Source organism: Taudactylus pleione, unplaced genomic scaffold (assembly GCF_031769625.1).
Source record: "Taudactylus pleione unplaced genomic scaffold, aTauple2 ptg000345l, whole genome shotgun sequence".
Taxonomy (NCBI): domain Eukaryota; kingdom Metazoa; phylum Chordata; class Amphibia; order Anura; family Myobatrachidae; genus Taudactylus; species Taudactylus pleione.
The window spans coordinates 2073599-2087820 of NW_028284746.1; the positions used below are offsets into that span (position 1 = coordinate 2073599).

Here is a 14222-nt window from a genome sequence, read left to right on the forward strand (position 1 = left end):
TTGTTAAAGTGAACCCTCTCCCACCAACCACAGCTTTGGGGGTAGGCTACATGCAGTTGTTTTCGTTTGTTGGAGTCCAAACTTGTCGCCTACTTTTTGTTCATCCTCTGCAGAAACCAAGGGCTAAGTATGCTAATTGCATCATCATGGCCACACCCCAAGCTACGCAATGTCGCGATTTGCATCTTAATGCAGCAGGGGAGGTGCCATGATGCTGCAGTTCTAAGCAAATTGCTTCTTCAAGACTCCGCTCACTCTAATAGGGAGGTGAACAGAACCCTACTCTCCAAGGAATCTTGGACAACTCCATTAAATTTTGGAGTCTCCCGGACATTCCGTTGCAATAGCTAATACTTTGTTACTGTCTAGAGTGTGATGTCTTGTTCAACATTATATGGCTGTGGAACACCATGTATGAATGAGGGCAGTACTACAGTAAACCTGTTGTTACAGTTACAGATGTGTTCTCATACATCTAGCCTCAATACGCCACGCAGCGTGACTTGCCTGGTGTGCGTGTGCCACCAGATCCCATGCAACTCTGCTAGCGTCGGCTGTCTTTTTTGGGGGGCCGAAAATGTGTCTAAGTATCTATGTGATGTAACACCAGCAGACTGTGCTGAGTCATTTGGTAGGCAACACTTGTATATCTTGTGTGCACCTAAGTCTGTATATGAAGCACAATGGAACTTGGAATGAACAAATCCATGGTCGCTACATTGTAGCCCATCGTATATAGACTCAGGGACTCAGTTGCATATGAAAATAATCAGCCCAGTCCGCTCGTGCCTTCTAGTCACATCGCATTGCAATTTAGACACATTTCGGCAAAAAAAGACGCCTGGCGCTAACAGAGTCTCACGAGACCAGGCGTGCTGATAGGGGCTTTTTTGCCGCGACTGCAGCAAAGAGGTGTAAGGACACATCTGTATGTCGTTAGGTGCATACACACTAGACGATATGCTCCCTGAGCGATATCGTCTAGTGTGTCCCTGGCAGGGTGTGCTCAATATCGTTCATGACATTGAGCACAGCCGCTGAACGATATCATTAACGATATCGTTCAGCGCCGGGCTCTCTCCCCCATTTCCTGACATGCAGCAACCTGACGACATCGTGAGGTTGGCCTGCATGTCAGCCCGATGAACGATGATGACGAGCGACCCGCGGGAACGCGCGTCGTCGTTATCGTTCATCTTTTTGGGCTTAAAAATGGACGATAAAGTGGATGACTGAACGATAACGATATCGTTGTCGTTCACTTTATCGCCCAGTGTGTACGCACCTTTACACCATTGTGTTTGTATTATTTTGCTCCGTAGGATAGCTGGTTCGCACACTTTGAGGGAATTCAAATGTTTTCGCCGATGGCTCTGCCTAATGGGCACTCGATGGAGCAATTCAGTTGTTGCTCTGTTCGGGTGCGATAGCCGCAGGTGATGGCATTTCTGCTCTCACCCTACTGAGGTGCCATAAGTCCTGGTCTAACCAGGACTTTAGACGGGTTTACCGCTTTACGTGGCTAAACCCTGCGTGATAAAGCATGGGCACTCAGAAATAATTGAATATCGCCCCCCTGTCTCCCGTCACTTTAGATGGAAGATGGGGCGCAACAGAACAATTGAATCGCCCCCTGTGTCTCGCCATATTACACCTGTTGTGATCCACCAGTTGCTTGTACTGTAGAAATTTATTCATTTATTCAGGTCTCTCCGTCTCTCATGAATCTGTGCTGTCTATTCCGCTGCTATACTTACTTTGTTCTGAGTTTTATGAATGGCGGCTTTTCTCTCCCTGGCATCTCTTAGCTGCCTCATCTGAGAACTTGGCCGTGATCCCAATGACCGACTCTCACCCTCAGTGTCCGCTTGTCTCCTTCCATTTTTTTTTTTTTCACTGTGCACACTAAGCTGACGTAATTAAATTTGCACATAACCAATTGCCTGGATGTTGTGCTACTGTATGTGACCTGGTGAGACCGTCCTGTCTCTTTGTAGCAGTCTTATGGCTGCTAGAGGCATGCCTTTTTCTGTGCTCGGGGTTATCCTTCGGGTTCAATTGTTGGGAAGACATGAAAAGTGCTCTCTCTCTCGTTTCATCATTCATTATTCAACCACAAGAAAAACTCTTAGAACACCCAAGCGGCTGTTATTTGTTTGGCAGTGAGCTGAATTACAAAGAGTCTTTCATGCTACCAGCAGTGAACAAGCTGAATCCAAGAATGTGGGGCTGAATGTTTAACTACATCTCTATCTTGTCTGGGTGTATTTCTCGGAGTGTCGGTGCACGTTATATGTGGTATACAGTACCCAAAAATTCCATGCTATTATTGATGACATATTCTATTATCCGTGTGCCATTACGTAAATAGGTCTACAAGGGTCTTTCTCAATTAAACTGTGTGTGTACGTGTGTGTACCTGTGTGTGTGTGTGTGTGTGTGTGTGTGTGTGTGTGTGTATATATATATATATATATATATATATAATATAATATAATATTTTTTCCATTTTTTTTTTATATACATATATTTGTTATAGCCAGCATCAGTCTGTGTTGGTTTATTTATTTAGTAAAATTTTTATTGTATTGAGTGCTGCACACATATTGCACAGTGCCCTACAGAAAATATTTTGTCATTCACATCACTTCCTACCACAGTGGAGCTTACAGTCTTTGGGGGTAATATCAAACCTTCTAGAGAGTGGAGAAGTTGGACATAGCAACCAGTTAGCTATAGAATGGATCAAGTATATTCTATAAAATAATAGCTATAAGCTGATTGTTTGCTATGGGCGCACACAGGCACGCACACAGGCACACACACACAGACACACACACACAGGCACACACACACAGGCACACACACACAGACACACACACACAGACACACACACACAGGCACACACACACACAGACACACACGCCCACACACTCACTGTCTGAGTTAGGATTATTGGATTCTGACAAAATCAGTGTGTTTTTGGATTGTGGGAAGAAGCCCATGCAATCACGGGGGGAGAACCTACAAATGCCACACAGACAGGGCCGTGGCAGGGATCAAACCCAAGATCTCAGTGCTGTGTTGGTGTAGTGGTTAGCTTCTGTACCATATCGAACATGTTTTACTTCTGCTTTTATATAGTAATGCTCTGGTAATATTATGGCTGGTATATGCAATTCATTGCCCAAGTAACCATTATTTAATTTTCCCATTTACTCAATATACTTAACGTAGAGCAGAATTTCAAAATAAATCAATCATTTATGGAATGAAACCTCTTCCATTGTATAGCATAAACATGGTGGCCCTTGGTTTAAAATAATGTTACCCACACATGATACTCCACACCTCTTGACCTGGGGGCTTATGTAATAGGATGCGAGCTGCAGCTGCTGCGGCAACTCCTGCGAGTCTTCCCCATTTTTAAAGCGGCAATCTTTTTAAAGGCAAAACTAGCTTGGTTTTGCCTTTAAAATGATTGCCGTTCTAAAAATTACGGGGAGACTCCCTGGAGTTCCCGCAGCGGCTGCAGCTCACACCCTGTTACATAAGCCCTGATGTTTCATAAGAAAGTGTTAATAGAGTAAATTCTTGTCTGATGAACTATGTTGATCATAGGCTGTGAACCCTGGTGTATCATGGGAGGGCAGGCAGTGAGGGTGAGGTTTTACCAGATTCTTAGGATTTTCAGCATGGCAATGCTAAAAAGACAAGGTTAGTGTCAACATGTTCAATGTCAACATTCACATGTCGACCCAATGAATGTCGACATACTAAATAACACACCTCCATAGTCAACGTCCAAACATGGCAAATATCTTGGTGAGCGTAACTCTCACTGTAGCCAACACTCCCATGTACATTGCTGATCCAGCTGAGTGATGTTCTGTAGCACCTGACTCCGCTCGTTATGCTCCTGTGCTTCGTTGGCACAACACTTGCACAAATTTGTTTTCCTTTCTAAAAAGGAATTTTCTGTAAACAAAACATTGACAGATGGCAACAGCTCCAATTAAACTGAATCAACAGGCAGAGAAAAGATAACAGGGGAAAAGGTGACAGAAACACATTATCAGTGTGAGGCTGTAAAAATAATCTATCATTGTGAGAACAAGGGAAGTCATTATGTCACTATTACACAGCACGTTAACGCAGAACGTTGAGGCTTTATATCAGAAGGTGCTAATATTGTGTTTTAATCATGATCCAGAGTGAGTACTGCACCAGTTTGCATAGCTTACAGTATTTTGCGTGATTTTGCTCTGCACATGCTCACACAGCCAGTGCAGGCATATTCGGCTAGGCGAGGCAATCTCATGAACCGGACAGGGGTGAGAAGGGTTCAGTAAAGGTTTCCACGCAAATACGACTCATGCAGACCTGCAGAACACACCTGTTAGGGGGCACATTCCGCAGGGGCGGTTCTGCAGGGAAGGTAATAGCGTACGTTGATTATTTGCCCTCAACTCTGCGCATATGCTGTCTCTACGGAGGCTTATCTAGAGACGTGTATGGCTCTGTATGTGTGCAGAAATGCGCTATTCTTGTTTGTCTCAGAGCTTGTGTCCTCTGCGTCATATTTTAGACAAATGGTTACAGGTTTTTTTTTTATATTAAATAACTTACTTTGCTTAAATATATTGTTTTTATTTGGTATTATGGATATGAATGTGGGGGCTTTTACATTAATATACGGCTATTATTAAAACTGGTTTAGTAGGTGCTATTATTTATTTATTGTATTTATCAACAGGTACTTATATAGAAAATTACCTAACATTGAACATATTGTTATAATAACATCAGTTTTTTGGGACTCTTATAAAGTGACTTTTATGGTGGTTTAATTATATCAAACCATTTAATAGTAATTACCCCTATTGAAGGTTCTGCGCAAGGTTTACCTGTGTATTTACTTATATAGCGTCAGAATATTCCATTACACTTTAAAATTTGGGTACAAAAACATAATGAGATTAAGCTAACAAGAGATAGGCAAAAAGGTAGGAAGGCCCTGCTCACCAGCTTACACTCTATAGAGTACACAATATATTGTGAGGATCATGAGAACTCATTTTAGATAACTCATGTCATATTTCTTTCTCCCCATCTTGTTTTAAGGGGAGAAAAGAAAAAAAAACTTTTTTTGCAATATTATCCCATACAATGTAATGGCATGTATTGGAACACTGCTTGAACATATTAAGCTAACCCTTGTGTCCTCCGGATTGTGTCTTTTTAGTGGTGCTATCAGGGGGAATGCGTAAGCTTTGGGACCTGGCCGAAGAGCATAGATGGAGATTGGGGTCCGTGGTCAGTATGGGGAGAGTGCACAAGGACCTGCGGTGGGGGCGTCTCATCATCTATAAGACACTGTGACAGTCCAGCGTAAGTAGCTAAAGTAAGCCTGAGCCAACCTAAAGACCATTTGGATCCTGTCTAGATTTTTGGTTTCATGTTTTGTGCAAATGTTGTCGTTTTGGCCGATCTGTGGATGCTGGAACACAGTCATGCGCTGCAGCTCGGATAGGGTGGTGTATTTTAGTGCAGAATACATACTTCTATATTGCAGTGATCATATATTGGTAAAGGGTTCTAGGACACCAATGTAACATTCCAAAAGACTATTCCATTTTGGCCACCTACGTGTGCAGCCAAATTGAACGGTGATCCCATTACTCAGCGCCCCATTGCTTTAAGATTGCCTCTGGATGCTCAAAATGCAACACTTGAATGCAACTCCTATATGAGATCCATAATCTATAGAGACCTGAGATCCATAATCTATAGAGACCATGCACACGGTACAGAAGATATGTCTTGCCTTACAGTGAGCTAATGACTTGTCATTTATTAAACTGTGCAGTTAATGCCCCTATGAACACATTAAGTATTCGTTGTGATTGGTTGAATGTACAGAAGCAGATGCTGTTTTTTATTACATGTTAGTAGAGACCATGGATAGCATATTGTTTTTGACCTGCTCAGTTATGCAGATGTGTTGTCATACACTATTGCTGAAGTCGCGCCAAACGTGCCAGAATTCGTGCAACTTGGCTTGCGCAGAGCATCTTTTTCGCCTAAAAATGCGTCGTAATGGGATGCAACAGACCACCTAACGAGACTGCGCTGATTAATTTGATATGCGACACTTGTATATCTGTGTGCGACTGAGTCTGATTCTGTATTGGAAGTGCTACGTTGAAGCGCCTACGGCTTTTTTCATGCCACGTTCCGTCGTGCCTGGTATACAGACTCGACACACACAGATATACAAGTGTCGCATACAGATTAATCAGTGCTGTTTCATGAAGCGGTTTGACGCGCTCGGTGCAAACCGTGTGGCGCGGGATCTGACGGTTCACTCTTGCCGTTTGGCGTAATGAGGCTAGGCGTATGAGGACACATCTATAAGTTCACTATTTTTCTTATAAATAAGTCATGTATCAGATTTGTTTTAAATCAATGAGATCTGTATAATGTACATTTTATATTGCTGTTCAATAACCAGATTTAAAACAAAATGAAGAGGTGACGATGTCCTTTTATTGACACCACCTCTAGTGCTCGGCAAAATCTTTAATTTACTTTAATGTTGTTCTATGTGAATATCAGTGTGTCCAGATGATATTGTGAAGATGCTAGACATAGGCAAGTAAAGCACAGTGTGTTTTCTTACAGGCCTTCAGGAGGAGGAAAGTATTGCCTGGGAGAGAGGAAGCGATACCGCTCATGTAACACTGATGTAAGTAACTACAAGAGATGCTGACTGCATTAGTCACTGGTAATAACGCTGTGATTGGCAGGAGCACATACATTTCCTCCTGCAGCAGTGCTCTTCATATACCACGTTTCCCAGCCATGTATGTGATATTTCATTAAACACGGGGCAAAGGAAATTACATCCGCACAGTGCGCAAAAAAAAATAAAAAAAAATGTCAAGTGAATAAGATGCCTTTTGTGCTAATGTAATAAACCAGAAGACTGGGAGAAAGCCAGGAGTGTGAAAACAAACAAACAAAAGCTTTATGTTATTGCTTCAGTTAGTGTGACACACGAGGCCTTATTTACTAACAAAATGCAAATGTACAGTGATCATCAATCAGCAGTTGGCTTTGAGTGATCCAGTGAAAGTTACACATAAAAGCAGTGTATTGGTTACTTTGGATTGGTCAGCCAATGAATGGATTATTCCATGCAGAAGTGCACCCTCACCCCTTCCCAAAAGAAGACAAACCTTTTATTATAAGTGAATGAACAACCATGAGGCTATTCTATGAGGCACAGCAATGGGGTGACTAGATGAAGCAAACAAGAGTGGAGAAGTCGCCATAGCAGCCATTACGTTTCTAGCTAGCATTTATCAAGTACACTCTATAAAGTGACAGGTAGAAGCTTGTCCACTTCGCCACTCTTTAGAAGGCTTGATACATCTCCCCCAAAGTAGGTAGCAGTAAGTGCTTAGATTTTGAAGGTTTGCCAGAAATTCCCACCACAAGGTATATTCACATTATAATTAAAATGTGTTGCACTCAGTCAGTAAATAGATGTTACACTCACTAGTATCCACTATTCTCCTTGATCCTCTAGCTGCATGTCATAGAATTATCTTTGTCTTTTTTTTTTGGTCTTCAGAGTAACTTACACATATGGGGTTAGGATGGGAAACCAGACGGCCATTTCCTGACATTGAATACTATGATAAAAAAAGATTAATATTCTGTTTATTTATTGTTCCTTGATGTCATGGCCCTTTAGAGGTTCCTGGATGTCCATTACCATACCTCCTAACATGACCCATTCCAGGAGAGACAAAATGCTCTGCTCCTGGAATTCCCTCTTAAATTATGATTGCCGTCATCTGTGTTGAACTAGTTAATTGATATGAAAGGTGTTTCATCACAGGTGATGGCAGTCATAAACTAATACCCCTTTCAGACATAAACCACGGCTTTAACCCGTCTCGGACCTGGACACTGAACATGGGTTGAAGGCAGGGTTTACCCCCTTTCACATCTGGGTGATGGACCCGGGTTATTCATGGGTTGTCACCCTTTAGACCATACCCGTGTCATCTAGTGACCCACGCATTCCATCTTATAATGGACGCTTGGAGATGATGTCAACTCCAAGCGCTACTGTACCTGCCAATTAAGTCCTTTTAAGCATGACCCAGGTCATCAAGACCCAGGTTATGCCTTTCATACATAACCCTGGTTGATTGCAGGGTCGCGAACTCAGGACTGTCAACTCGGGTCAGACCCTTTCAGACATAAGCAGGACCCGGGTCTACTTTCCGTGCCGAACGCATGAATGTTAGTGAACATGGAGCAACCATTGAGTGTTTTACGTGTATGGTAATAGGTCATGTTTTACCATTCATGAGAGCTAACAGTAACTGCAGATTCTGACTCTTATTTGCTGCTTGTTCCACACAGTCGGGTATTTAGACTGAGGCATGAACCGCCTATGACCGACCGAGCTGCTAGTTGTGATTTCGGCACCCCACACTTGATTAATGCTAGCTTTAACCGTCTGAGAACATGGCAGTCTGTGCATGACAAATGTGTTGCTTAAACCTGCTGTTTTTCTCCAACCATTTATGCACAGTGTCAGCATTCATCATCCCTTTAATCATTTTTAAAGACATAACTTTGCTGATTCTGCTCTTTGTAAAAAGGGGGAAAACAGTCTCCTTATTCTCTCGGATGAACTAATTCATCTCCCTTCTTCCCCGACTGTTCTTCATACATGAAAATGACATGACTCCTCCAGGCCACTCTTTCTTGTGTATTAGAAGGCTTGCATTGTTATGAAGCAATGCTTTTTAATTTAGAAAATTCCTAATGCAGGCTAAAAGCCAGGAAATGAAAAATGTCACTAGCAGCTGTGTGATAAACGTTAAACTCTCCTGCTTTGCACTCCATGGTTTTGCTAAATCTAGTGACTTGTGGGAGTTTGGAAGACTCCAATGTCCCTGATGATTAAAGCAGCAATCCCACATACCATGGTTTATTTTTTTTTAATTATTACCAAATAGCAAATTAAGAACCGTTTTAAGCATATATCTAATAGCTACAGTATTTTGCTTTATCTGTCCATAGACAAATCATTATCTCCTTTTCAGAACTTCCCTAGATGTTACAAAAGAGATGTAGTCAGCATGCCGACAGACTATATCCCGGCGCCGGAATCCCGACAGCAGACGGGATCCCGGCTCCAGAATTCCGACTGCCGGCATGCCGAAGGTAAGTATCGGGGAGTTGGGGCGGGGGGGGTTAGGTTTAGGGTTAGGGGTTAAGGATAGGCACTAGGGGGAGGGTTAGGGTTAGGCATCAGGGAGGGGGAGGTTAGGTTCAGGCACTAGGGGGGAGGTTAGGGTTAGGCACCAAAGAGGGAGGGTTAGAGTAGGGAGAGGGTGAGGGTTAGCATTCTGGCCAACAAGTGTCGGTACGTTAACCCAGTCAGGATCCCGGCATCAGGATTCTAACTGCTGGGATCCCGACTGTCAGCATTATATAAAATATGTCTGCCGGTTACACAGACACAGGCTCCTAGCTTTCAGCGTGCCATGTGAGGGCGGTGAGGGGAAAGACTTTACAGACGGAGTTCAGAGAGGTGTTCCAAAGCCTCTCTGCTCAAGTGTCATTAAAATAGCGCACCACAACAATACTTAAATACATGTACAAATGCTAAATATGTAGGGCGACTTATTTCTGGTTGCATGTATTTATCGGCTAGTACAACTGCATGTTGAATACAGTAATTTTAATAAGAGTGGTTCCGTAACATAAAAGTGCAGTTACCTATAGAAAACAATCAGAGGTTAGCTTTTTTTCTGTCTGGTGCAAGTTGTGGAAGAAATATCTTTTTGGTTGTTATGGTTTTTTTTCAAACTTAACACCTTTGAGCAATATTATTAAATAACTATTAGTTGTCTCTTTTCTATCTTGTTATTTTTACTGACATTACACTCAGCATTTCTCAGTTACAAGGGGGGAGGGGGCATTACACTAAAGAGACCTTGCTTTAAAGAGGATTGGTTTTGGAATCTATTAGTTACTGGGAAACAAAATTGAGGCTGATCCCATATTTCGGAGATGTTTTCTTCATAAAGTAAACTTTGCATTTTAATGGATTTACCCAAAAGGAATTATTACTTTTTGTTTTTTTCTTCTGTAATTTTCCTCTACAGCTAAGTTCCACATACCAAAGGCAGCATCATACTGCACAGGGAACACAATGTTTTTACTAGTCGTATGGTGTAATTCACAAATATTCAGACTTCCCTTAGCATTTTGGTATGTTTCTCATGTTTTTCAAATGTGCAATCCGAATCGCTTCACCTTCCAAATCCTACAGCCTTGACATACTGCTATAGGAAGTAGTATACAAATACGCTGTAATTACCAAGGAGTTTGAAAGGATATTTGGTCTCACTCAGACCCGCTCGCAAGCGGGTCGATGTTTGTGCACTTCGCACACGCGGCGTGTGCAATGCGCGTGCGCAAGCCCCGTAGCGAGTGAGAAATTCACGCGCTGTGGGGCTCGCTACAAACGGGGCGGCTGTCGATGTTGATCGACAGCTCGACAAACGGAGCTGGACGCCAGCCGTTTGTGGGCGGCCCTACTGACATCACCAGTGATGTCAGTTGTGAGCTTCCGGCTCTATTAGAGCCGAAAGCTCACTGGGGCTTGCGGAAGTCTAGACCCTACCGCAAGGGTCTCATCGCAAGCCCGATGGTCGCGACCATCACCTGGCCGCTCGCAAAAGCTGTGGGTGGTCACCCACAGCTTAGCGAGCGACCAGGATGCCGGTTTTTTAAACAAATGCGGCCGCCCTCATTCAGAGCGAGCGCTCGCTTTTTGCGAGCGGCTCTGAATGAGGTCCATTGTTCTATGTTACAATAGTGAGTCAGATACTGCTATATAACAAGCATTACAACTTGGTCTCTGCTAATGAAAGTATTGACACATTCTGCAGTCTTTGCTCGATAAACAAATAACAGGATAATACTAAGTGAATTCATATTTTCAATTCAATACTGCACATCATTTTTACGTCATACATACCATGCCTTCTACAGATTATTCCTATTTAGGGATTTAACTTTATTACATGTCTCATCTCTTTATTTTTTCTGGCAGCCCCTTATGTAATGGCTCTTTTTGCATGAGCGCATGTAATGTTCAGCTGTGAAAATAAAACAACCCTAGGGATCATTGCTCCCTATGACACCAACCATCTTCTGTTTCCTCAAGCAGCCATAGGAAATGGCGGGATGACCAAGGTATTTAAGACGTAAAGCTGACACGTATGCATTCTGTTTGCCTGTTTTAAATTTGAGACTATTGGATTTGCCTGATGAAATCATGATTGGATTTGATTGGGGCACGTCCGAAAATCAGGTTCGTCTGATGACCACATTGTACGCAAACTGTGCTTGGCCTAACTCCAGAACAAGTGGATATGTCCAAATTGGACCCTGGATCCGGTTACACGTTGATTAGGTTGAACTACCAAATTTGTGTGTGCATATCCACCTTAGCCCTAGTGACGTCCTTTGCAAGGCATCAGTGAAAGATTACGCAGATATTCTTATTTTAAAAGAAACATGGTAACTTTGTCGACATGGGCAGGTAATGGCTGAAGGTCATGATACTGCTAATTTTGCATGCAAATTGACCATGGCCCCACATGTGCTGGGTCTCTTTCCTGAACATCCATAAGTCTATAATTCAATTGATCTGTAAAAATGTGAAAGATCCACTGCAGGGGTGATTTTTTTTTTTTTCCAAAGATGGCAAATACGCGTTGTGCAAAGTCCAAACCTTCTCAGCAGTGGTAGTAAGGTCAGTTTTATCTATGGAAAACCTGATGAATGCAACGCTCAGTATTCTCATTTGAACAAAGTGTCCCAAACTTGTTTTAACAGCCCGGGTTGAAATGATTAATCTTGTAATGCTCAAAAACATCGGATGTTTGCCAAACTATGGATATGAGCATCATCGCAAAGAGACAATGTAGGGAACATGACTTTGTCCTGGTTCCTATGCTATAGGCTACAACCGCCTTAGACAGCTGCCCTCGTGCTAACCGGATCGCTACCTATAAATGCCAACCCTTGTTCTAAAACATACTTGTTTCAACCTAATGAATATATACTTTAACTCTAGTTTTTATGAATACATTTTTGCTGTTTATTTGTAGTGTTCCATACGAAGGATTTATTTAATGCTGCTGCGAAAATAAAAAAATTAAATAAAACTGTGTCTGGATCAGCCTGTCCTTTTGTCATGGATCCAGTTGGCACTGAGCACCCAGCAGTATTAAGCTTGTTGGGAGACATTTGTTTTCACCGTCACTAGGTCTGCGCACACTCGTCAGATGTTACAGTATATTTCACAGAAAGCTGTGGAACACATGGATGATGGTTATTATTATTATTACTACCCTTTATTTATACTGTGCCAATGTATTACACAGCTCTTTAAAGAGAACATTGAATCATCTGCATCACTCCCTGTCCCATTGGAGCTCACAGTCTAAAAAATCCTCTGTCACATGAACACTAGGGTTAATTTTGCCAGTGGGCACACCACTATGTTTTTGGAATGTGTGTGTGTGCAGGGCAAGGGGGATACGGCGGCAGCACACCAGGAGTAAACCGATGCAAAGTCGGGGAGGACACGGCAGCAGTTAGATTTGGCTGCAAAATAATCATCTGACCCAAATAATCATCTGTCCACAAATTTAAATGCTCAAAATGTGTAAAGGCAGCAGGAAAAGACCTGGTAGTTCGGCCATCACATTGAGGAAGATCTACAGGATACCATCTCAGTTCAGCAGCTGGACCCATGGAGAACGACTGTCATTGCTGTTGCCATCTTCATCCTCCCTATGGTGCTCTTTACTGTCTCCTAGATGACCACAGGTGCCAGCGGAGACACTGTTGGGAACGACTGTCCTGGCTCTGCTTCCATCAGCGAGAACGACAGTAAAGATAAACACCTGACGCACAGCTCATAGTAACTGGCACCGCAAAGCCAAAAAAAGTTTTTTCAACCAGAAGAGGAAAAAGGATCAGTCATGACAAATGGTGTAGGACAGTCATGGATGCCGGCAGATGAGTCTTTTAAGATTTCAACAGTGACTGGTTCATGTTTCATTTCTCCGCTTTCTTGGGCTTCTCCTTCTTCCAGCACTGATGCACTACCGGTATCTGCACAGAGATTGTAGTTGCCAATGGCTGTTTTATTAGCGGCTGATAATGGCAGTGCCTTACAATAGTTACATTCATTTTCCCTACCATTTACAATTGATATTCATCTACCATATGTTTTACTTGTTCCCCATACCTCTTACATTGTAAATTATTTTGGGTAAAGCAATCTTTACCTTCTCTTTTGTAATGTGTTTGTGTTATGATCCCCTCATTGTACAGTGGGGTTGTAGTTGACTTCCCAGTGAGCACAAAGCCGGCGCTCACAAGCCAGGAGCCGAAATCCCGACAAGGGTCAGGATCCCGGCTGCAATACCGAAGGTAAGTATTAGGGGTTAAGGTTAGGCACTAGGGAATGGGTTAGGGGCCTAGGCTGCGGGAGAGGGGGTTAGGCAGCGGGAAAGGATGGTTAGGGGTAGGGTTAGGAGAAGGGTTACCTTACTTACCTGTAGGCGTCGGCATTTCAAACGTGGGTATTCCAGTGTCGGTGTTGCGACCAATGGCATTGTGTGCGCCGGGATTGTGTACTCGACCCGTACAGTGTTGTGTACTATGTCAGCACTTAATAGAAGATTATAATAACTTACTAACTCCACACTGAGAATACTCTGGTCAGAATCATGCTCATGGCCCAGCTCTCTAAGGCAGTGCTGACCACTGTGCCAATGTGCACTCTTTTATTTAATCAAACTGGTAGGTTTTGTACCATTTGTCCACACTAACGATACTGGATTAGAACCTCTATGCACTCCTTCCTATACCTTCTACTATCCTGCCTATACCTTCTAAGGATGACGCTAATTTGCGTACGCAGTTTATACAGTAAATAAAGACTCCAGACTTAGAACGTGTGGTTCCAAAGCACAAAGTATTATTCAGGTAAAAGTACAGTCAGTTACACGCTATTGATCCAAACACAATTCGGCGCAAAGGAATTATACAGATCCAAGTACAGTATACATACGCAGCACTTCCGGACCAGATGTTAGGCATCA

At 42.8% G+C, this 14222-nt stretch overlaps 1 protein-coding gene across 2 annotated transcripts in view; it reads left to right on the forward strand.

Annotated features, from left to right (window-relative positions):
- Nucleotides 1–14222, forward strand: part of ADAMTS6 (ADAM metallopeptidase with thrombospondin type 1 motif 6) — a 309424-nt gene that overhangs the window by 200519 nt on the left and 94683 nt on the right. For both annotated transcript variants that reach the window (XM_088444033.1, XM_088444034.1), the window contains exons 12-13: nucleotides 5246–5391; nucleotides 6685–6748. In XM_088444033.1, coding sequence (XP_088300159.1) covers nucleotides 5246–5391; nucleotides 6685–6748 — 210 coding nt within the window. The remainder of the gene's footprint in view (nucleotides 1–5245; nucleotides 5392–6684; nucleotides 6749–14222) is intronic.